Source organism: Lampetra fluviatilis, chromosome 1, assembly GCF_964198595.1.
Source record: "Lampetra fluviatilis chromosome 1, kcLamFluv1.1, whole genome shotgun sequence".
NCBI lineage: Eukaryota > Metazoa > Chordata > Hyperoartia > Petromyzontiformes > Petromyzontidae > Lampetra > Lampetra fluviatilis.
The window spans coordinates 40,412,717-40,436,982 of NC_136275.1; the positions used below are offsets into that span (position 1 = coordinate 40,412,717).

Here is a 24,266-nt window from a genome sequence, read left to right on the forward strand (position 1 = left end):
TTTTTTCGGTAAAGTCACGGAGAAAGAAAATAAATGAAATAATAGAATACGACGTTTCGATTGCAACACAAGCAATCGTCGTCATGCTAATGATGGCTCCTGCATCAAGTTAATTGACAATTTATATTCATAACAACTTTAACTATTCACTTTTTTTAGTAAATCTGACATCTTTTAAAGTTAATTTTATTTGACTCAAAAGGCAAAGGATGAATCTCATTTGCAAGGGCGACCCGAGTCATCAAAAATTACAAAAGCGATCAAGTAGAACAGGAAATCTAGCTGTGACGGTCCCACCTGATGACGGAGACTTGTGTTGCCTCCGAAACGTCGTGATATTTTTTATCATTTTATTTCTATTATTACTTTTATTAATTTTAATTTTATTTTTTACCTACGTGACTTTACCGAAAAAACCTAAAAGTAGAACAACAACAACAAAGTACGGCAACAACAACGAAGCTAATGTCAGCCAGTGGAATATTTAACAACACATTAGGCGATACCATGGCTCGTATCGTACCGTATCGATATATTGCAGCATTGCCATATCCATGACAGCCCTAATGACGGTATAACGATTACGGACGCTGCGTGCCACGCGACGTTGTTGCGGCTTCTCTTGAGGTGGTCAGGCTGTGGCGTCGAACCGCCCGTCCAGCAGCCCTGCCACCTGCTCCACCGAGTATCTGATGTACTTGCTGGGATTCTTGGAGAAGGAGACACTTGCGAATCTGCGTGTGGACGTGATTTGCAAAAGAGATACACGTTCAGTCAGCATGGACGCACATTCAATGTTTTTTTTTCATTCAGATTTATTCACAAGTCATTAATATATTTCACTTGGAAAAATCCCCTCCGATGGAACACGTCGTTTGTAGCGGTGGCCAGGGTTGTCGATTGACACGTGCATGAGCTCACACACGTTGTCTGCACATTGTGGACTAGCTTGTTTGTCCATCGAAGGACGAGTGTATATTGCTGTAAATCTGAAATATTCAATAGAAAAATTGTTCAGCTCATGATTATTCATGAGGGGGGTTGCCCCATGTGGAGTGACGTCACCCGCTAATGGTCATTGGGGAGGGGTGCAGCATGTGGAGTGATGTCACCCCCTAATGGTTATTGTGTAGGGGTGCGGCATTATGAGTGTGCGACCTTCTTGTGCGTTTGTGTAAAATATTAATCAGGGGGGGGTGGGGCTCATGTGGAGTGACGTCACGCGCGGGATGGACAGACATTTATGGGTGATTTTCGTAGGTAATGCGTCTGTGATGTACAGGGTGATCCATCTATAGATACCCTGTGATTTCAATTGACCCTCTTTCTTTCTTAACGGCAGATTGATTCATGTGAAAGTGGCAGCAATGTTGAATGACGTGCATCAGCGGAGTGTAAAAAAGAAACAACATGAAAACGTGTGTTGTACGTGTAACTTTTTTTGCACCGTACGTACCCAACCGTGCTAATCGGAGGCGTGGTGGGGGGGGGGGGGAGCGAGAACAACAAACCAAACACACAAGCAGCTCGACAGAAATGAGTTTCCAAATCGAGATTGATTTAAAAGTGCAATGGCTCCCGGTGGCTTCCTTACAGCACACGTTGCGTCCCTGGACACTTACACCATGCCAACATCACTGCCATTCGGCGTGTCCACGTGTGGGCCCCTGTCGCTCGCCACGCGGGGGCACCTCACCTCTCGAGGAAGCTGCCGTAGGCGGCAACGACTCCGGGTTTGCCCTCGCCGTAGAGTTTCGCTCTCAGGTCACGATCGGGGATGGCCCAAGTTCTCTGCACTTTGCACAGCTCTTCGAGGCCATTGTTGAACGCCTAGAAATCGCGACGCACGAGTGCATCGTTGGAGTGTAATTCGTAATCGACATGAACATCTGGCGAATGTCCAGAGCAGCACGGGGGAGACGCATGCGCAGTATCAAATTGAGAGACAGAAAGATGAACACGCGGATGAAAGAATATGCACAGGTCGGAGACGTCTCTCAAAGTGTTAAGGAAAGTGAACTTGGACATGACACGTCACGAGAAGAGATTACAGCCAATTGTAAAAACACGAAAACAAGAAACAGCAATGACAGCTGCAGCCAAGGAATGGTCCACATCTGAGAGTTGCCTTCCCAGACGAGACAGAGCAATCAGCTCGTGTGCTCGTGCTAGGTGGATTAATACATCGCGGGATCGTGAGAGATCGTGGTGGCCTGGTGGATATTCACCGCAGGATCATGGACGGATCATGGCTGCTGATGATGCTGATGATGCTGATGATGCCGATGTTTTAGAGGAACCTGCATATTAATGGGAGCTGTATATATATTAGATTCACTAATTGTCTTCAACCGCCCGTACAATATTAAACGGTGTGATTCGATCTAGATGTTGAAATATGGGCTTTAGACTTACACTAAGCTTGTCTTTGATCATTTTCCTCTCCTTCGACTTTATCTGGAAGCATTAATAAAACAAGATTAATCATCATCAAACACAATAGACATCTTATATAACAGCCTTGTACCAAATGTATTTTCATTCGGAAACAACATCAATGGTTAATTTAGACCTCCAGCCTGAACACAAATAGCTATGGACATAAGACGAATAATCCAGAATATGTAATCTGAGTCAAACAGGTTTAGAAAGCAGCTGGCTTGCTCGTGTTGAAATTCATTGCAATGTATTTATGTAATTGTAGTTCGAAACATTAAACTAAAACAAAATAGTAAAGTAACGAATACCTGTTACCAGGGCAGGAGCGGTGGTGCAGTGGTTAGCTCACGGTGCTGTGAGCCTGGCGACCACATTTCAATTCTGAGCCATTGCTAACATTAGTTTTGAGTGATATCTCAACCGGTCCTGGATGCCTCTCTTCACCCACCCACACTGACCAGCGTGCTGAAGTATTATCAAACAGCCCACGTGACCAAATCTTGTGTGGGAAGGCCTTCATTATTCAGCAGGAGACTGACAAAGTGGTCCTGCATCTATACATCATCTTACGACAATGTAATGGGAGAGACATTGTATCTCCAGACGTAATATGTGCAATCATACGTTTTCTCTAAACGGATGATATGGTGTTTCAAAACAACTCGCGGTGCCTACGATAAACAGAATGTTCAATATGTAACGCACAACCGATGTCTTAATGAGGGTTCACGTTCAAGGTCAACGCTTTAATGCAGAGGTCAATTCACGGCAGGCAAAGTTTGCGCCCTTTAATCTCCGGCGTGGCCGAACACACGCCAACAGTGGACAACCTCCGCGCAAAATGTCGAGCGCGTTTAAAACATTTAGAAACCGCACAAAAGACGCGCGCGCGTATCCGGTGTCCTTGCCATTGTCTCTGTTTGTCACGTGATCGTCTCCTGCGTCACCGCCGCAGCACGTGCGTGCGGGCGTCGTCATCGTTTGTAATTCGGTGTCTCTACACAGTGGGGAGAAACCCGATAGCCAGGGCGTGCCGCCGCTCATCAAGCCAAGGGCCCTGTCTATCAAGTGTCTCCTGCCTCACCTGGCGACGCGTCTTTTCATTTCATCTCGGGAGTCAAATGCTTTCCAACTGCTGAAATCCGCGGTCTTGTTCGGCGTTCAGAGCACATTTTAGAGCCGTAAATGGAATTGTACAATGCTGCAAATCTGACAATGATTGCCAGGCAAAGCTCACTGAGCGATTAGCTCATTTTCACGTGTGACCTGGCCACACATCGTAGCTCATAGAAGTGGCTTGTCACAAATGAGGAGCACATGCAAACTCCGAATATACTATAAAGGCATCGTCAGGGTTTGGATCGAACCCACGACCTCCTGCACACCATCCCCTCACTACCGCGGTGACCTCTAAAGCACAGTCGTGCATTTCTCACGTTTAAAGTCGTTTGCGCTTAATTTTTAACCACTGACCCGTCGTTATCTAGAGATGTTCGCATATCCAAACCTTTACACACACCCCGCTCGTACTGCACTCCGTTGTTATCGTTTCGTTGCTTTTACCTTGGACCCGGGTTCCAATGAGGGGAGCCCGCTGACCGTGAGGTGATCCAGAAGTTTCCTCCAACTGCCGGCGTCCACAAGCAAACAGTGGCGACGTTAATGCCTCTCGCCCCCCCCCCCCCACACACCCCGCACCCCAACCACGGCACGATTAGCGTCGTTCTCAGCGACGGTTCGCTGGCACGACCCCTAGGCCGCGTTGTAACGAAAGCAACGTCGAGTGTTTTTTCGTGGTTTTTTTTGTTCCGTGAAGACCACGCAGCGTCTGACGTATTTATATTGTACCAATCGAGATGGAGTGATGCATGTGGGGAGCCGTAGCGTCGCAGTCAGCGCTGCGCTACGCTACAAACCCGGCGGTCCGAGTTCGATTGCCTCTCACGGCCAACACCGGTGACGATTATGTGACCCGGTCATGGGCCTTCCCTAGGTAGACTCAACCTCAAATGAGGATCTGGTGCGATGTGTAAACATCGCCGGTGGGAATGCTATAATTGGAGCCGGAACTGGATTATATGAAACGCATCAGTTTTACACCGAGATGTTTTGGTCATTTTTCCAGACCTCATGCGTAGGTGCCACACACATTGTGCACGTTCAGGATGGTTTTGTGCGATGGGGACTGTTTGTATGATTGAGGAACCAAACCTCTTCTTGTAAACCACGATCTGTTCCTCGATTAAACCCTCGTATGCTCCATCAGTCCCCGCCTCAGTCAACTCGATCAGCGGCAGCAAACCAAAACTGAAAACACGTGGACACGTGATTTACGACGACAACAAAAAACCATGACCGCGAACCATTCGATGTACTGAAAACGTGAAGGGAAAAAATGCATCGCTCCAAATTAAATTCACATTTTGCTATCAGTGTCATTACAATTAGATGCATTATTTATACAGAATTGCACGCACCCTGCACGCACCCCGCACGCACCTGCGCAGGGAGCAGCGCAGGTAGTTGTAGTTGTTGATGAGGAAGACGGCGCCGAGGGCCGAGTCCTCGTACACGTGCGCCATGGCCGCCAGGGCGCGCTCCACGCGGCTGCGCGCCGAGCCTGGGGACACGCGGCAGGCAAACGGCACGGGGGAGGGGGGGGGCATCGGGGGTCAAATGGGCACGGGGTCAAATGGGCATCGGGGGTCAAATGGGCACGGGGTCAAATGGGCATCGGGGGTCAAATGGGCACGGGGATCAAATGGACATCGGGGGTCAAATGGGCACGGGGGTCAAATGGGAACCGAGGGTCAAATGGGCACGGGGGTCAAATGGCCATCGGGGGTCAAATGGGCACGGGGGTCAAATGGGCATCGGGGGTCAAATGAGCACGGGGGTCAAATGGGCACGGGGGTCAAACGGACACCGTCGGATGCTGAGACCATTTTTCAATTAATTAAAAAAAAAGTTTCCAATCTCAAGTTGGTTTTGTGTAACGGGGTGAGAAGTGAAGAGGGCAGGATGGAGTCGGAACTCGCCGGAGCAATCTGGGGGATCGCCAACATGGCAAGAGCTAAACAAGCGAAGTGCTCTTAGAGCAATGAGCAAATATACATCTTGGTGACAAGAACATCAGATAACCCTGCAGCACCCCCGATGTGCACGGCTGTCTAGGTACGGTGCGAAGGAAGTTGAACATACATACAAGTCGGCTCGGACATATTCTTCCAATGAAGTTACAGAAGCACATCGGGTGACCGACCATGGGGTTGCGTGTGCTCCGGGAGCGACTCACAAATGTAGGCGCTTAGGCAGATTTGCTCCTTTTCAGCGGCGCTGACGTTCTTCTCCAAGCTTGAGTCTGCACGCAACAACAACAACAACAGAATATCGCGCACAAACCGCGAGGTCAACGTTGTCGAAGTCGAAACAACAATGACGGCCACGCGACCCTTCCTCTGAGGTCACAAAGCCGAGACAACTCATCCACAACCCAACGTTCAATTGCAACGCGCGGTCATGTAAAACATGTCAAAAGCGTATGTCGCGGTCAAAATGATTGTTATTCTGAGCCATTAGTCCAAAGTGCTTCACTGCTCACTCGAGCTTGGGGTCGCTTTCATCTCCCGTTCACAACTCCCATGGTGGACAACTCCACGACGCCGTGGTTGCGGCGAATCTCTCCCGTGGGACAACCATCCGATGACTCCCCGACAAAAGTCGCATTTCTATTTTGAGTTGGCTACGGTGAAGGTGAGGACGGTGCACCCCTGAATGTGCTGCCCGCGACCCTGCTTGTGGAAGGGGCCCCCGCTAGGGGAAGATCTCTCGAGAGAGAGACCCCCCCCTCTGGCAGGTATTTTGACCGACTTTGCCATGTTGGTCAGATGCCTCGGACGTGATGGTGGGGGGGGGTACCCCTCTGAATATCTCTCTCGTAAGTCTGTCCAGCATCAGGATGGGGCTCAGGGCATTTTAATATAACAGAGGAGGGTGAATTTTAATAAACGTGCCCATTGTTTAAACTGCTGCTGCTGCTGGCGATGGGAGATTGAACTAGTGACGGAGGGATTGCATTGTGCATCCAGCGCGTTAGTAAAGCAGCTCAAATACTCAACACTTTGCTCTGGCAAATTAAATTGTCACTAGAATTGCTGGCATGACGTCCAATTGCTTCTAGCCTTTAATTATTGTATTTTTTGGGGGGTAGTTTAACAAAAGCAATCTGTTTATTAAAATTCAACGAAGACGGAACAGCAAATTAAAATTAAATTATCGAAGGATAAAAAAGCCCACAATGACTCGTGTGCTGAGGTAGTTTGAGAGTTAATTTTGATCTCTAAAATTGAGCTCAGCTGCCTCTCACACAACAGGAATATGACTCGGGATACCCGGGGTCGGCAATTCGAAACCGCGCCGGTATTTGGGACTCGTGCCATTTACAAGCCGCGCTCTTTCAAACTTGATTGCGTTGTTGTCCAGCCAATGGCTATCTTTCCGATGGCGGAGATTTTAATTGCAGGCGCGCGGGGTGTACTCGCGGGTTAAGGCGGTCACCACATCGCGCGGCGCTTTCAGACGCGCTTCTGTGGCCGTCTGGAACGTTCTTCCTTCCGACATTAGGAGGCCACTGGAACTATGGACTTTTAAGTCATCATCTAGATTGAAAACGAATTTCTTAAACAAAACAAAAAATTGTGTTTAGTTTGCTGTCCTTCCCCTGCACCACCGATGAACACGGCTCAACATGCATACGTACGTTGGTAGCCCTGGGAAGTGAGGATGCCTCCAGCTATCTCTTGGAAATCCAGGACTTCTCGTAGGAACAGTATGACCTGTGAGAGATAATAGGGCAAAATGCATTTAATCTGGCCACACAGATTACACGAACCAGACTGCGTGATTATTTAGAGTCTCTCTCATTGCCAAGGCCAAACACAATAATTTTTGGGCGGCATTAGGAACACATTTGCCGGGAAATGATGAGTAGGAAAACTGAAAAACAAGCAGATGAACGCATATGCCCTTGCAGACATTGAAACAAACACATTGCATGGTGAGGGATTATATTGTATAGCTTCAGCAGAGTGTCTCTCCTTACTACAGGTAGCCTGTGGTCTAAGCCATGGTCGTGGCAAAGAGCCATTGGGTGCCCAGCCTCAGCGTTAATGGTGACCCAGCCAAACAAAGCCATTTTGCGTCACTTGAAAGTAATTCTGCGGCAATAAGCTTGCCGTTCGCTGCCAATTGATATCCTTCATGTAACTCGTGCGCATCGGCGTCGCCCGTTGCACGCTCGCTTCCTGGACGTGTTCCTAACCTGTGTTGTAAACGTGCCCGTTCCGGGCCCACACATTCCCTGTGCCCCTCACCGTGTGGTGCCCTGGGCAGAGGCCCGCATCGCCCACCCCGAGGGCTGGGTCTACAGGCATGAGACCTGCACTGCCTTACGCGTCGTAGTATAAATTACTTCATAACAACATTTTTTATTTTGTAGTAATTGACTACACGGACGAGCTATGCGTTTGCTCTGCGTAGCAAACTTACTGTTTGGTTCTTTCGATAAAGTCACGTAGGTATGAAACAAAATAATATACCTACGTTGCTTTACCGAAAGAACCAAAGAGTATGGATTCCTACAGTCACGAAAGCTTCAAATCAAGATAGCAAACTTAATTGTAGATTGAAAACTCATTTCTTAAATAACTTATTTCTGTTTAGTTTGTTGTCCTTCCCCCGCACCTCCGACTATCACGGTTGGCTACGTACGGTGCGAAAGAAGTTCAACACACGTGCAGACATACACGCTGCATCACGTACTAAACAGAATGAAACAAGCGTTCATTTGTCTTCATGAATTGTGTGCTGGTTGAACTTACGGCGGAGGAAAGCTCGTGCACTGTGCCATCCTTGGGAACCGTGTAATCCTTCCCAGATCCACTCTGTAATCGACACGTGACCAAGCTGCAGCGTGCACACAACTCGGTGGCGCGCGTCGTGACGGGCACTGCAAGATCCCACCGTGCCCGTCCGGTGCTCGCTGAGCTGCATTGGCTTCCGGTTGCCGAACGAACACATTGTGAGGTTGCGCTCATTACACACAAAGCTATTGCCACAAATGAATCACAAAACCTTGCTGATCTCAAGGAGCGTAAACCATCACGCGAACTCCGGTCATCCGCAAAACAGCGGCTAGCCATGGAACAAAGACGGGCACCGCATCGCGCGCTTTCAGATGCGCGTCTGGAACGCTCTTCCTTCCGATAGAAGGACGTCACTGGAGCTATGCACTTTGAAGTAATCTCGATAGAAACTCCTTTCTTTAGAACTGCTTTATAGTTTAGTTTGTTGTCATGCCCCCGCACATCCGAGGAGCACGGTTGGCTACGTACAGTGCGAAAGAAGTTCAACGTGCACACGCACATACATACAACACAGTTGAGTATTCCACTTTCTGATTGCTTACCCAGGAAGGCTTCACTGTCTCAAGACTCTTTTTTCAGGAGGGTCCTGCCAAGTTTTTCGCAGTAGGGGGTAATGTTTCTGTCGTGACATGCCGTACGAGTTATTTGCAGGTAATCTTTCAGTATCGTGATGTTTGGCCGATACCAGTTGCATTCTATGGTTGTTATTTTTTTACTTTACTGCGGGAGGAAAGTGGAGAATCCAGAGGAAACCCATGCAGAGCAGGGGGAGAGAATACAAACTCCAGGCAGGAAGGTGCCCGGGTCCGGGATTCGAACCGAGGGACCTTCTTGCTGAGACGCGTGAGTGTCACACAACGCCACCACCACCCTATGGCTCTATTCGAAATCACTCAACAAACATCTCACATATTGTACGTGTGTTTATATATATATACAGAATATATATAGAATATGTGTTCCCAATTATCAGATGAATCCTAAACAGTCGGAAATCGAGCCTGGGTTATCTGAAATTTGTTTTTCTAAAATATGACGTGACAGAAAATTACGTCACATATTCCATCAATTCCGTGGTTTCTTTTGCCAAAGTTGCTTCACGAGGCATCAGGTGATGCCACCTTTGTTAGCTCGAAGACACATAATTAACGCGCAATATCAATCTCCTGAGGATCTAATAAAATCCGATTGTGTCCTTAAAAAAATAATCTGAAAATCTGAAACCCGAAATTTTAAAAACCAAAACGAGTCCCTATGTATACACTCTATTGGCGAACTGCCTCTGTGATTCGTGTTGCACATTTACCTTTATGTACGAAGTGAAGCCCTCGAGCAGACCAAATCCAGCAGCCTCCATGTTGCTAATGAGCAACGGAACTCTGTCCTTGATGGCCGAGGACGTGATCTAATCGAGACAGCGGGAAAAATCACCTCACGGCGTTATTGCCACTCATGCAGCAGGCGGTTGACGCATGCAGCCCTGCAAGTGTTTATTATTCACAGCAAATGCTGATGGAAGGGCCTCTACTACACGGTGCTCTAGAGAGCTTCTGTCGAGGGTGTATTTGGCCTACTCCTCCATGCTGGCCAGATTTCTTGGAAAAGGTGGGAGCGCTCCCACGGGACATCGCCACGCGTGCGCTATCAGTCAGAGTGAGAATCTTTCCTGGAGAAATCCGATGAGCTATGAAGCTCTTCTTTCACAGATGCCCGATAGAAATGAAATGCGGTGTGTCCACGTATACTGCTGGGTGGACAGAGGTGGGGAAGGGTCCGTCCAACACGTACGCTTTCACGACCAATATTACCCATAGGAGTTTTTTTGGGTTAGATTGCAAAAAAATTAATGTGTCGTTAAACCCGCCACCGCCACCCGCCACGGCCAATCAGTAAGGTTTGTCACGTAAAAAAAAACGTGACCATTAGCACACCGGTGTGTTTGGAGAGTAAACCTACGACATTTACAATTTCGAGAACCCGTGACGTTTCGACAGGCAATTACAACAACCAGCATCATCAGGCGACGGTTCTCAATGCAACCGCATCTCGAGCCCCCGCGTACAACGCGGTGCTTGTGACGCGGGCATCCTGGGGGAGAGATGGCGTGGGTGCGTGCGCATTTATTTATTTTCTTACGAGTAGAAAGCTGACAGATGATCGGTCGCGGGCGGCAAGTCGGGCGCTCGCGCGCTCACCTGCAGGACGATGTTGAACCCGCGCTGGCAGCTCTTCAAGCGGCGGATGACGGCGAAGAGCGGGGAGATGACAAAGAAGTTCCTCCTCTCCGCCGCTCGCTTGGCAGACGAAGCAATCTTCTCCCCGTCCGTCATCAGCTTGTCCATCGCATCCTTGGTCGAAGAGGGCGTCGTGAGCGGTGGCATTGCCGGCGGTGGCCAGGTTCTGATACCTTCGCCTCTCACGGCGAGTTATGGCCTCGCATTCTATCACCGCAGCGGAGCCACGCGCTGTGAAAATTGGCGACGTTTTTTGTCTTAATTGAAGCTTTTGATTCGATGTCGTTTTCGTTCGTGGGGAAATGCGCGACACTTTTCTTTGCTAATGCGGCACGTTTCTGTTGGGGAATTTTCGCGTAAACCTTTTTGCCACGTGCTGTATTTAGGGGCATTTTTGCGTTCGTAATGTCCACAAAGTCTTTGAAAAATAATAGAAAATGAAATAGGTTTAAGCGTAATTCACAACAGAGCAGTTACGAAGCAGCAGGGTATCTCCAACGTGTCCCCGTGCAATTCAAAACGGATTCTTCGTGGGGGAAAACAAAAAACAGCATCTCTGTGAATTATTCGATACCAGAAGGCCATGTGTGGTGGGGTAAATGCCACACATTACGTGAAAGAGGAGGCCAAATACCCTCTAGAAGTGGCTTAGATGGCACCCCCCCCCCCCTACTGCTGTTGGACATTAACTGAGAAAAACTAACACTGGTGACACGGCCAATATATAAGGTCCCTGGGATGACATCCGCCTTACCCACAGAAGCTTCTCGAAAGCCGTTGCGTGGTGATGAGTGGGTAGGATTTGTTCCAGCAGGTGAAACTCGCTCATCGCCAGCTTCAGGAAACCAGGGATGCACGGCAGGTAAAGCTGTGCGTCCAACTCTAGGCTGTCTTCCATAGCTGATCGAAACACAGGCACACTGCTGCTCAACGCGATTCGTCAATGAAATAAATAAAACAACAATTTCACGTGGCATCTCACGTGGCATCTCCCCTGCGGAAATGACCGTTTCTGCATTGGTCATCTCAACTCGGAACCCACGAGCCAGTGGTGGAAATTCCACATTCCAATGACGGGAGCCAGCTTCTCCACAGGATTACCACTGTTGACCTCCCACAAAGCGGTACCTATTTTAACTACCCCCTGAAGGATGATAGGTTGACATGACCCTCAAATTATATTTTTAATATATATGGGACATCTTTGAAAAAGAGCTTCATAGCTCATCGGATTCCTCCAGTCGAAATAAAGATTCTGATATTAAAAAAAATAACGTGTGTTTGCACATGCATATGTACTTCATCTTATACAAGCACTACACGTGGACACGTGTACATAGAGTATGTATTAAAACAAAAACCAATAACAAATTACCTTCAACGGAAGCTAAATCACTGATGCTCTTCCGACGATCCGACTTGGATAATGACTGCAAGCGTTGCACACTAGGGAGCACAATCATAGAGCCTGGGGAGGAGGGGAAGAAAAGCATTTCCAATAAAATGTCCTCTTTCAAAAAATAAAATCTCACAAATACAGAGAGCACACACGTATATATTTATATATTTATATCTTTTAAAACCAAGCCGGCAGAACCGCGATCAAAAGGGTTGGGCGCGTGCGGTCGAGACGAACGCCTCTCGAGAAGAACCCCGTCGCAATCGAAGGCTGGAAAGAGAAGCGGAGGACAGAGAGAAGAGAAGTGAGAGATTGATGTGCGGCAAGCACAACCGTGGGTTTCAACAGCTGGAGTTGGCCGCGGGTCAGCGTCAACGCGGCGTGGGGGTGCTCGCACCTTGCCGTGGACGACAGCCTGCGAGCGGAGACCCTGCGAGACACTCCAGTGCGGGTGCCTTGTGTATCGCGCTCAGCGGATGCTCTTAAGAGTTGTCAGGTTTGTGAGTTTCCCAGTGTCACCAAGTGAAAGAGCATTAAGGGCACGAAAGGCAATTCGCAACAAGGTGCACGCGGAAAGTCGACATTTGTTGGTGGACGACTTCGCCAGTAGACAACTACAGAGAGGGGCACGCAGGTGTCCCTCATCACTCATTCACCAGAAGCCGGTCCATAAGACCTGGTCCTCATGACCTGGTCCTCAAGACCTGGTCCTCATGACCTGGTCCACATGACCTGGTCCTCATGACCTGGTCCTCATGACCTGGCCCACAAGACCTGGTCCTCATGACCTGGTCCTCATGACCTGGTCCTCAAGACCTCGTCCTCATGACCTGGTCCGCAAGACTTGGTCCTCATGACCTGGTCCACAAGACCTGGTCCTCATGACCTGGTCCAAAAGACCTGGTCCACAAGACCTGGTCCAAAAGACCTGGTCCTCAAGACCTGATCCTCAAGACCTGATCCTCATGACCTGGTCCTCAAGACCTGGTCCTCATGACCTGGTCCGCAAGACCTAGTCCTCATGACCTGGCCCACAAGACCTGGTCCTCATGACCTGGTCCAAAAGACCTGGTCCACAAGACCTGGTCCAAAAGACCTGGTCCACAAGACCTGGTCCTCAAGACTTGGTCCTCAAGACTTGGTCCTCAAGTTCTGGTCCTCGTGACCTGGTCCTCAAGACCTGGTCCTCATGACCTGATCCGCAACACCTGGTCCACAAAACCTGGTCCGCAAGACCTGGTCCTAAATACCTGGTCCACAAGACCTAGTCCTCATGACCTGGTCTGCAACACCTGGTCCACATGACCTGGTCCACAAGACCTGGTCCACATGACCTGATCCACAAGACCTGGTCCACAACAGCTGGTCCACAAGACCTGGTCCAGGCAATGGGGCACAGCCGGGATTGCTGCCACACGCTGTCCCTAGCTCCGTACACATTTCCGCAGCATCGTCATCATCATTATCATCCGTGAGCGGTAAAATGTCCTTCGTGCGGTTGGAGGCATCGCCACAATGCGAGAGCCGGCCTCGACTCACTGATCTTCTTGTTGGGTTTGCGTGCCGAGGGGAGCGGCGCCGTGAGCGGCCGGGCCGAGCTCACGCCGAGCTTCTGGTGGTGCTCGCGGAGTTCCGACATGGAGCGCAGAAGCACCCGGGAACGGATCTGCTGGTAACTCTTCAAAAACTCTGTGACCCCGAGACGAGAAAATATAAATATACATTTTACATCGTAGTTGGTGTCCCCACGGTGGACATTCGTCAAACCCATACGTGCATATTAGTTTGTATCACCACTTTTGGAGTCACTATCATTATGGACACATATAACATGTGGACGATGAATTCCCTAACAAGGTAGATGAAGCTATGTGTTGTTATCTGCCTTTCAAATGGCACAAATTGTCTCTTCATCTACAAACAGACCACTCACTGCCAGACCAATCATCTCTAAACCAACATCATCAGCCATGATCTATCCACTGCTGAATGAAGGCCCCGACAAGCCGTCACCATCCCTCATGGTTTCGCATTGCAAGACACAATCAAGCTCTTGCACACGAGCTGATTTCATCACTCCATCTCCAACTTGGTCGTAATTTAAGGTATGCTCCCTCTTTTGGAGCTCATCATCCTGTTTCGTGACGTCTCCTTTTCTTACCGGTCAATACGATGTCCACACAAGTTCACAAAACATTTTGACATTACTGATGGAGGGAGACAACTTGGAAACAAATAAAAAATGTTCGTCCCTGCTGAACAGGGGATAAAAATAATGAAATATCTAACCAATCACACACAAACCACTCACAGCATCACCATTCTCATCTCACCGCGAGCACGCTCACTCAGACCACTGACAGCCAACCCACTAATAAGAAGACCACTCACAAACAAAGTCAATTTAATGCACATCTGCTCTGTCAAAAAAAACTCAACATTATTCTAAAATGCAGGACCACTCACTGCCAAGCTACATGCGAGAGTAGTCCTCGCTACTCCTCCTTCTGCCGCTTCCCATGGAAACGTCGCCGTCTTTTTTAAATCCTTTATATTAAGTTCGCGTGCTTGCTTGCTTGCTTGCGTGCTTGCTTGCTTGCTTAGGACCGTGCAAATCTTTCGGTCGTTTTTTAACCCACTTCCCGTGATCCAATCGAGCTGACATTTTCCACACAGACTCGTTGTGCCAGACAATTATTGTTCGTGAAAAAAAATTCCCAAAATTTTACACTTTTTAGGCAAAAAAAATTATTTTACATATATTCAAATAGAACGCATTCATGGCTTTGGCTGAACGTCAGAGTGTAAGAGCCCAGAGCGTAACCCCTCCACAGGCCGTGGCGGAGTAGCGCAGTTGGTAGCGCCCTCGCTTCCCAAGCCAAAGGTCGCGGGATCGATCCCCGCATCCTCCACAGGCGAATATATTTTTAAATCCTTTCTATTAAGTTCGCTGCCACGCATATAAAGGATTTATAGTGAAAAACGTTGTTTTTACGGGTTATACTTATTTTTGTTGCTGCTCGCAAAGTGGCATCCCCCAGTCATGGGGCGTGGGGCCCTGCTACTACGCCCCGTCTCACCGAGGCTGTCGCTGTGAGTCCCGAGCCAGGAGGCGATGCGCGCGAGCTCGCGCGCGGCCCCCTCCGGGAGGTGCTCCACGCGACGTGCCCCCTCGCCGTCCTCCCGCGTCCACCAATCGCCGTCCGCCTCCGCGAGCTCCGCGGTCAATCCGGGGGGCACGGGGTTGCTCCGGCGACTCAGGACGCTGACGAACTCCACCTCGAGGGCGGCGCTCCCTCGCTCCAGCAGGCCGCGCTGGGATGGGCGGCGGGAGTCATCGGCACGGGGAAGACGATGACGCGGCGAGCGACATCTGCGGCGGCGGCGAACGGGCGGCCCTCGCGCCACCGCTGCTGGAAGGGGCCTTCGCGGAAGGGAACTCTGGGGAACCCGTCTCGAGGGGTAATTTTTCGCCGACTTTTCCACGCTGGCCAGCGCGCCTTTGGACGAGGTGGCAGCACCAGAAAATGAGCTAGTCAACGATCTAGTCAGCTCACTCATCTTCTTTTAGCGGCTCTGAGCCACAGATGACAATTACAATATTTACTCGCTTGGCATGGACGATTCTGTCAATGGTGCAAGCCAATGGCTGTGATAGTTTATATTTTATCGACCTCGGTTGCATGATCGGTTGATTCGTTCCCCGACCGTACACTTTCCGTGCGAGTCAGGGCGCTCCCATGATTCAGGAACATTATCATTGTTTAGTCACCACACTCATGAAGTTGGTGATATAAAAAAAAATACCAGCCAGAATGATCTCACCAAATGATTCCCCCATAGTGGGAGCAGGGCTAAGTTAAGGTCACCCAGTGCTCAAAGTACCGAATCGTTGGGGTTGCTCTGGTCCAGTCACTTTGTATCAGCCGTCGTCCATCCAATACGCATATGTTGTACGCCGCACAGCAATTTTTTCATTATGAAATTAATTTAGGACAAAATGAAAATGGTTGTGAGTGATGTATTTGGGATTACATTCCTGTGCAGGTTACCGATTGCTAGCTTTGAGGAAGAACACTGCTCCTACCACATTACGGAATCCAAGTTTGATCCTTGGCCCGTGGTAGCAAGAGTGATGAATGCAGTGGGAAGCGATCACACGCCCCTCCATCAGGGTAGTGAAGTATGGTAAAACAATCCCAGTGACTGACGAGGCATTAGGAAGGCCTTCATCCAGTGGTGGATTGACAAATGTCTGTAACTTATGTAAAATGTAAATGCTTTTTTAACCACTATAGGTATAACGATAGATGTTCACTGCCCAGTGATTCAATTCTCTGTGCGAATTTAGAGTGGTAATTTGATTCGAGATTATTGTTTTTGTTTACATTGAGGCCGCAGGGTTAATATGAACTTATAACACACACACACAGCATACGTCAACATACACACATCTAAACAACATTGAATATCACGTTATTCGACGCATGCATTGTGAACTCAATTAATAACGAAAATTCAAAAAATTGAACTACAGAGATTACACCTCTGCTAACAATGAAAACAATTATTAAAGTATAATTAATTTTACAGCAGTAGTTTGAGCAGTCGCAATCACGTGTGCTGCCATTTAAAAAAGACGTGAAACATTTACGGCGTGGTAAAGTTAGATGTGTTGAAACCAACACGGTCAATTCGCGTGTATTGACATCAACTCTGTTGACGCCAATGTATTCATATGTATTAAATATATGAAATATATAACGATGTAAATATATTCTATATTTTCTACGTTATATGTATACATTATACATTCTCAATAATATGTTATATATCATTGAGAATTTTCATATAAATACATTTCACATATAAATACATAACGTGTGCGTATTTTTAGTTTTTTCTCAATAATATTTTTCTTCTATATACAAATACATAGATAAATGATGGCGCCGCGATCTGCGAAGCGCGTCTCACCACTTGGCTGAGCTCCACGCTGCCGGGGTGACTGACGGAGAAGAACCGCGCGGCTCCATGGAGCCGCTCCAGCACGACCAGGAACTCCTCCAGTCGGGCCGCGGCTCTGCCAGGGGACACGCGCCCGCGTCTCACGGCGCATCTCACGGCGCGTCCGACTCGCACGCTTCGGGCTTCGTGAGCCCGACGGTGACGGCCGCGATCACGCGACAGTGCCGGCGAAGCAAACATCGGCTCAAATCTTCTTGGTTCTTTCGGTAGAGTCACGTAGAATGGAAATAATAAAAAATAATAATTTGTATTACTTTATTATTTCCATTCTACGAGCCGCGAATGGAAATAATAAAATAATAATAATAAAAAATTTCCATTCTACGTGACTTTACCGAAAGAACCAAGAAGATGAATCCATGCAGTCACGAAAGCTTTAAATCAAAATCGGCTCAAATGTTTAAAAACTCACAAACATTACAAGCCAATGGAACCCTCTCATCTCTGTCTTGTCTGCAGCCCTCTCCTCTCATCTCACTGCGCCTATGTTGTCCACACTGATCTTATGGGACACCAGCTTTATCTCTTCTCTATACTGCTTTTGTCATCTCACTGGAATTGTATGAACTGAAAGTGAGGCCCTCCCCAATGGATGTTAACTACCTCGCCTGGTATACAGGAGGTGGTCGGTTCGATCCCGACTCTTGACGCCTGTTCTATATTTGGAGTTTGCATGTTTCTCTCCCCGTGATCGCGTGGATTTTTCTCGGGGTTCTCCGGGTTTTCCCTCCACATTTAGAAACATGCGCTTCGTGTATTTGACTGCTGTAAATTTCCCCGTGAAAGGCACCTCTGATTAACACGGTTGGCTACGTACGGTGCGACAAAAGCTCTACATACATACACTTCATAGGGCTATCAGTTGTGACCAGGTTTCTTCTTAAAGAATAACTGACAGCTCAGCGGGCCTTACCTGGTAACATTTTAACAAAGAGTTTAGTTTATAGTTTAAGTACAGGAAGCTGCTATATATCGGACACGTGACCTGCCAGGAGGGATGGATGGCGATGGGGGGACCGCGATCTGACCGGACGTCAAACATCGACCACTGTCTGGAGATGGAAGCGACCACGATCAGATGTCACGTGGTGACGAGTCGAGCGAAGTTGAGAGACCACCACGAGGAGATATCGGCGAAGGAAACGGTGATGCCCCCCACAGTGAAGCCCCCCAATGGTGATGCCCCCCACGGTGATGCCCCCCACAGTGAAGCCCCCCAATGGTGATGCCCCCCACGGTGACACCCCCAATGGTGATGCCCCCCACGGTGATGCCCCCCAATGGTGATGCCCCCAACGGTGATGCCCCCCAATGGTGACGCCCCCCACGATGACGCCCCCCACAGTGAAGCCCCCCAATGGTGATGCCCCCCACGGTGATGCCCCCCACAGTGAAGCCCCCCAATGGTGATGCCCCCCACGGTGACGCCCCCCACAGTGAAGCCCCCCAATGGTGATGCCCCCCACGGTGATGCCCCCCACAGTGAAGCCCCCCAATGGTGATGCCCCCCACGGTGACGCCCCCCACGGTGATGCCCCCCACGGTGACACCCCCAATGGTGATGCCCCCCACGGTGATGCCCCCCAATGGTGAAGCCCCCCACGGTGATGCCCCCCAATGGTAATGCCCCCCACGGTGATGCCCCCCAATTGTGATGCCCCCCACGGTTGAATATCTCAAAGGGCGAGAAGAGGAACGTGTCATTGGCAAGATGGCGATGCTGTACACCAGCATCGTCAAGCGACACCCCGGTTCACGTCGGGGGGGGGATGTGTTCCTGGAAGGTGCGACGACTAATACCAAAACGACGTCAATCAAAGCGATTTACAGGGCAGCAGTGGGTGGTGGTGGGTGGTGGTTGGTGGTCGTGGTAGTGGGTGGTGGTGGTGGTGGGTGGTGGTGGTGGGTGGTAGTGGGTGGTGGTTGGTGGTGGTGGTAGTGGGTGGTGGTGGTGGTGGGTGGTGGTGGTGGGTGGTGGTAGTAGTGGTTCGTGGTGGTAGTGGTGGTGGGGGTGGTAGTGGGTGGCAGAGGTGTGGACTCGAGTCATGTGACTTGGACTCGAGTCAGACTCGAGTCATGAATTTGATGACTTGCGACTCGACTTGGACTTGCATAACAATGACTTTGTCCCACCTCTGGTGGGTGGTGGTGGTGGTAGTGGGTGGTGGTGGTGGTGGTGGGTGGTGGGTGGTGGTATTGGGTGGTGGTAGTGGGTGGTGGTGGTGGTGGTAGTGGGTGGTGGTGGTAGTGGGTGGTGGTGGTAGTGGGTGGTGGTGGTGGTGGGTGGTGGTGGTGGTGGGTGGTGGTGGTGGAGGCTGAGAGGCGACGGATAACGAGAAAGGACGGGGACGATGCCGTCAACGACGTGAGTGTGTGAGGGTTGATGCGACGACGTATTTGCGTAACGACGTAAAGGGGGGGGAGACGTAAATGGGGAGTGTTGCTGTATCGAGCTGAGCAGCACCCTGTTCCACGTGGCCCCTTTGTAAATGCGGGGCTCCGTATCGCGTTTGAGGGGTTGCCACCGGACGGTGAGTGGCAGGGACGTGCTGCCGCTTCGGTGTCTCAAGTTCACACGGCAGAGCAAAGTGCAGCGTTCGTGCAGTCGACGCGGTTGTTAGGGGAGCGCTATTCGTGGACGTACAGTCTGGGCACTTTCAATGCGACAGCTGGCGGGTTCGCTTGTGCATCTCCGATCGTCTTATAATATCACAAAGTGGAAATAAATGGAGATCATAACAATTATTTTGAGACTGCAGCGTAAAGCGATGGGTTTCCGTCCAGCCTTACAATAATAATAATAACCGTCATGTTAGCATTTAATAAATAACAAAACAACTCCTGCCTTGTTAACACGCAGCACGCATATACCCGCAACTCCTAATGGGGCTCCAGTTGAAGTGGCCTCGCTTACAGTTTTTGTTGGCGGCATTTAAGCTCCCCTTGCCCGTGCGCTGTGTGCGTTCAAAAACGAAATTATATATTCCTCGCCGCATTTAGACGCGAAAGCCACGCACTCTCTCCCCTACCAGGAGGCTCGATCACCTGCGGGGCGATTCGCTGTCGCGCCCAACAGTTCCACGGCCCGGCCACGGACGTGTGACGCATTCCTAGCCGAGAGTCGCAAAACGTTTCTCTCTCGCATGGCAAACGATGTCGCCCTGGGTACATTGGGTTCCCGTAACTGGAGCCCGCACCGACAACAACAACAACAAAGAACAAGGCCACCCTGACACAAGCATACGCGCGCCACGAGAACGTGGCCCATTAAAGTAATTTTCACTCGGGAGGGAGGAGGGGAGGAGAAAATTGGACGCGCAAATTAGCGGATGGCATACCCCTCCTTAATGAATTGCTGGGTCTCGCTGGCCACGTGGTAGTGTGCGATTATGTGGTCGATAGAGGACAGGGTCATCTCGGTCGCTTTCTGGAGCTGCTTCAGCGCCTCCGTCTCCCGGTAGACGGGCATGATGGCGTTCTCCAGCTTCAACAGGCGCCTCTCGAACGACTCCACAACGTTCACCTGCGAAGGTCACGGAAGGTCACGGAAGGTCCGGGGCTAATCGTCGTGCACCCGCAGTCGAAGGGGGTACGTTTGGAATACAAAAGCAAGCGCCCCGTGTGCGGTGCGGGTCAGTCCTCGCTCGCCGGGGCCAGGCGTGTGGACCTCATTTATAGCAATCTCATCGATCTGCAGGCTGTGGTCAATGGAGTTAAAATACGGTCATCGAACGTGATGCTGTACAGCCACTTATGGGGGCGGTGGTTGGCGGGGGGCATTATTGTAATTGGCCACACGTGGCAAAGTGACATGAATATCATTACAGAGCCGAGTGGAGTCTAGACGCAACTCCTGCCCGGGATCTTGTGAGTCCAAATACCTCCAGTCGCTCTTGCATGTCACGTGAAAATACCCCCACACTCGCTTGCAGGCACGCCAATGCCTGTCTGAATACACAAATGCGTCATGATTGTCCGCAATGTGTACACACGATCCGGTACTGTACTAAGCATCAGAACTCCTCTGGCAACAGGCGTGCGTTCGGTGTAGGTCGTGGCATGTGGCAATAGTCACAGATTGTGTCATGCGGCCAATCGTCACAGGCAAACAGATAACGCGGGTAATGCCGAACTGCGGCCGCACACACGCAGAGGGAAGCGGGGCTTGTGTGTGTGTCGATCTGTCGTCTCACACCACGAGCTCGGGGAAGATGCATTTGTCTATAACCCAATCACCCGCCGTTGAATAGTAGACGCTGAGACTGATGGTCTAAGTTGTCTTGTGGTTGTTGTTGATTGTTGAACTTACATCCCACTGGGATTTTTGCACACAGCGTTGGTGTACGGTGTTTTTTCTGCAATATTTTGCTGTCTTTTCTTGGATTTTCTGTTTGCACTTAGTCACATATTCACTTTAATATGTTTTTTGTTCATGTTTTTTGTTTGTTGCGGTTGCACCCGATTCAAGAGCCGAATGGCTCACAGGGCTATACCTAATACATGAACTTGAACTTGAGCATGAATGGTCGTGTTTGAATGGGCGACACGAGGCCTTGCGAGGTGCTGTAGGTGGCCATCAGAGCACAGAGTGATCGCTCTCACTCCCCCCCCATCCTCCCCCTCCCATGTAGGAACTCCAGACAGACTGTTACAGGATTTATTGAATGGCATTTTAATGAACGTGTATACTTAACAACAAAAATTAGAGCTATATATCATACATTACATAAGGATGTTAAAAATGTCACGGGCAGACAAGATGAGTAGCATGAATGTGTTAGGGATAGCAGGCACGACAAGAAGATCGATGATAATAATTGGAGAGGGGGAAGTTGGCTTTCTTGGACATGCAATGAGAAAACGGGAGACTGACACAAGAGACGGAATGTCAATGTGGATTTGACTTCGAACATTACAGGCAGCACAAGAAGCCGGGGAGGGCAGTGAATTAAGTTCGTCATCAGTTTGAACAATTGCATGCAACTGGGGGGGATCTGATGCACAGTTGCTGAGTAAATATCAGGGACCGAGCTAACTGAAGATCACGATCGCCATCGACTTTGAGAAAGGACGCGCACAGATAGAGAGATATACACTGTTGTCTCGTACAATGTGTATTTACAGTTTTCTCATTTGATTCTCTAAATAGCGATTTATATTCAGATATATCTATATTTCTAAAACGGATTCAATCACATTCACTTACCATGTGGTCGGTGAGCTGGTCATTCTTTCTCAAGTTTTCTAACAACCACTCCAGTTCACTCTCGTCCTGCGCAGACACAAGTCCAAACAGTCACCAGGGTCCTGTGCCAGTGAGGCGTCACAATGGCTCGGAGATGTGAACTACATCGCCTGCTATACGGGAGGACGTGGGTTCGATCCCGACCCTGACGCCTGTCTGCGTGTCTCTCTCTCTCCGTGGTCGCGTGGATTTTTCTCTGGGTCCTCCGGGTTTTCCCTCCACATTCAGAAACACGCGTTTAGAGAATTTGGCCGCTGTACATTTCCACGTGATAAGCCACTTCGTTGCGCTATCATCTGTGGCTAGGTGACTTCTAAAAAATAGCTATGCTGTATAGCTCAGTAGAGCCTTACCTGCTAAAATAAAAAAATAGTTTCATAGAAGCGACGTCCAGTTTTGGCAACAGGAGGAGATATCACAGCACAGCGTCAACGCAAGGTCGACATAATCGGATACCTTCTCAATTCCCTCGTCAATGTCGACCATTCTTCTCCGCAACGTGCTGGTCCCGTGGTCCATCTTGTACACCTGTGATGTTAAACACTCTGTGTGTGCGTTACCCCGATTCTTAGCGCAAAGGTAAGGAAACACACAATTAATGCATAACTCCCGGATTTGTCATTAACTACAGAGTGAGTGAGTCTGCACAGTTGTTTACAATGTCACTTCGCTTAACGTAGCCCACGAGACATCAGTCACGTGGTCTGTGTCTCGCGTGCATCTGAGATGCCCAGTCTCTGTGGCGCCTCGTGTGTAGCATTCGCAGTTTTACCCAAATGGACACCACATGTTACATGGTGCCACAGTGGCTAGGAGATGTTAACTCCCTCGCCTGGTGTGGAGGAGGTCGTGGGTTGGATCCCGACACTGACGCCTGCTGCTGTATATTTGGAGTTTGCGTGTCTCTCTCAGCATCATCACAGTGGCTAGGAGATGTTAACTACCTCGCCTGGTGAGCAGGAGGTCGTGGGTTGGATCCCGACACTGACGCCTGCTGCTGCTGTATATTTATGGAGTTTGCGTGTTGGCTCTCCCCCCGGCCGCGTGGATTTTTCTCTGGAGGCCCTCCGGGTTTTCCCTTCACATTTAGAATCAACATCTCGCGTTTAGAGTAGTTGGCTCCTGTAAATGTGCACGTGATAAGCCACTTCGTTAGCTATCATTTTGTGGCCAGGTCGCTTCTGAAAACAAGCCATATAGCTCAGTGGGATTTTTCTTTTAAAAAAATGTTTTATAGTTTACTACTGAACATTCTCTTTCTCGCTTAGTCAATGTTTTTTCCGGGTGTTCTGGTCACCTCCCACAAGCAAACTTATCCCGAGACTCAATGTAGCTGTCCTGGAGAGCTAAATTACATCAATTACTTGGCCTTCCCAACAAATATTCTGTCCCGACTCCGGTGCCAGCATGTGCCGACTCAAGTGAGACACTAATAATTGCAATGGAATCACTCATTGCACACTGGATGCTTTCTTCCTGTAATTGCCGCACAAAAAATATGAATACAATAAAGGCTGTCTGGCCGGCCTTATTCGATGGAAATTGTAATTTGCCGAATTATTTTAGATGCTGGTGGCTGGCCTGCGTGTTCTGCATTCCTGCAGTATGGGTACTGCCACCTCTTCCAATACGTGTGATGCACGTGGAAGAGTAGGCCAAATCACCATCTGGAGGGGTTATCTAGAGCTCCCTTGTTCTGAAAAACAAACTGTGGGATTGGTGTATTTTCAAGTGGTGATGAACCTTAACAACCTTAACAAAAACAATCTACCGTTAAAGTAGCCTTGCCAAAGAGTCGTGGTCTGGATATCGTATGTAGTTCTGAGTAAGAGTGGTCTTGTATTTTATGATTCTTTTTTTGATTGTGGTCGCTCCCAGGTATCGAGACCTGTAGCCCGCAATCGTCGACATGAATCTACGAAGCCAGAACTGTCGCATGCCTGCGGCTCAGTGACCCAAATTGTTCATGGCTCATCACCAAAGCTGTAAACTCAATG

General features: G+C 49.3%; 1 protein-coding gene across 1 annotated transcript; it reads right to left on the reverse strand.

The window, feature by feature from the left end:
* Positions 1-444: 444 nt before the first annotated feature.
* On the reverse strand, positions 445-22,788 carry LOC144942808 (exocyst complex component 7-like). Its single transcript, XM_078869818.1, has 19 exons — positions 22,726-22,788; positions 22,231-22,296; positions 20,363-20,547; positions 16,974-17,079; positions 15,077-15,311; positions 13,536-13,685; positions 11,973-12,065; positions 11,352-11,497; positions 10,559-10,711; positions 9,670-9,768; positions 8,319-8,381; positions 7,199-7,274; positions 5,735-5,800; positions 4,939-5,059; positions 4,651-4,746; positions 4,003-4,066; positions 2,416-2,457; positions 1,697-1,830; positions 445-734 (listed from the first exon to the last, which is right to left on the reverse strand). The coding sequence occupies exons 1-19, from the start codon at positions 22,786-22,788 to the stop codon at positions 632-634; spliced, it is 2,061 nt and encodes a 686-aa protein (XP_078725944.1). The 3' UTR covers positions 445-631.
* Positions 22,789-24,266: the final 1,478 nt, after the last annotated feature.

Bases quoted from the DNA above. Each gene is read 5' to 3' on its own strand.
- LOC144942808 (XM_078869818.1), bottom strand. From the start codon at position 22,788: ATGGACCACGGGACCAGCACGTTGCGGAGAAGAATGGTCGACATTGAC. The intron at 20,548-22,230 runs GTAAGTGAATGT...TGACCTTCGCAG, and splicing joins ACCAGCTCACCGACCACATG to GTGAACGTTGTGGAGTCGTT. The intron at 8,382-9,669 runs GTAAATGTGCAA...TGTCGATTACAG, and splicing joins GCTTCACTTCGTACATAAAG to AGTGGATCTGGGAAGGATTA.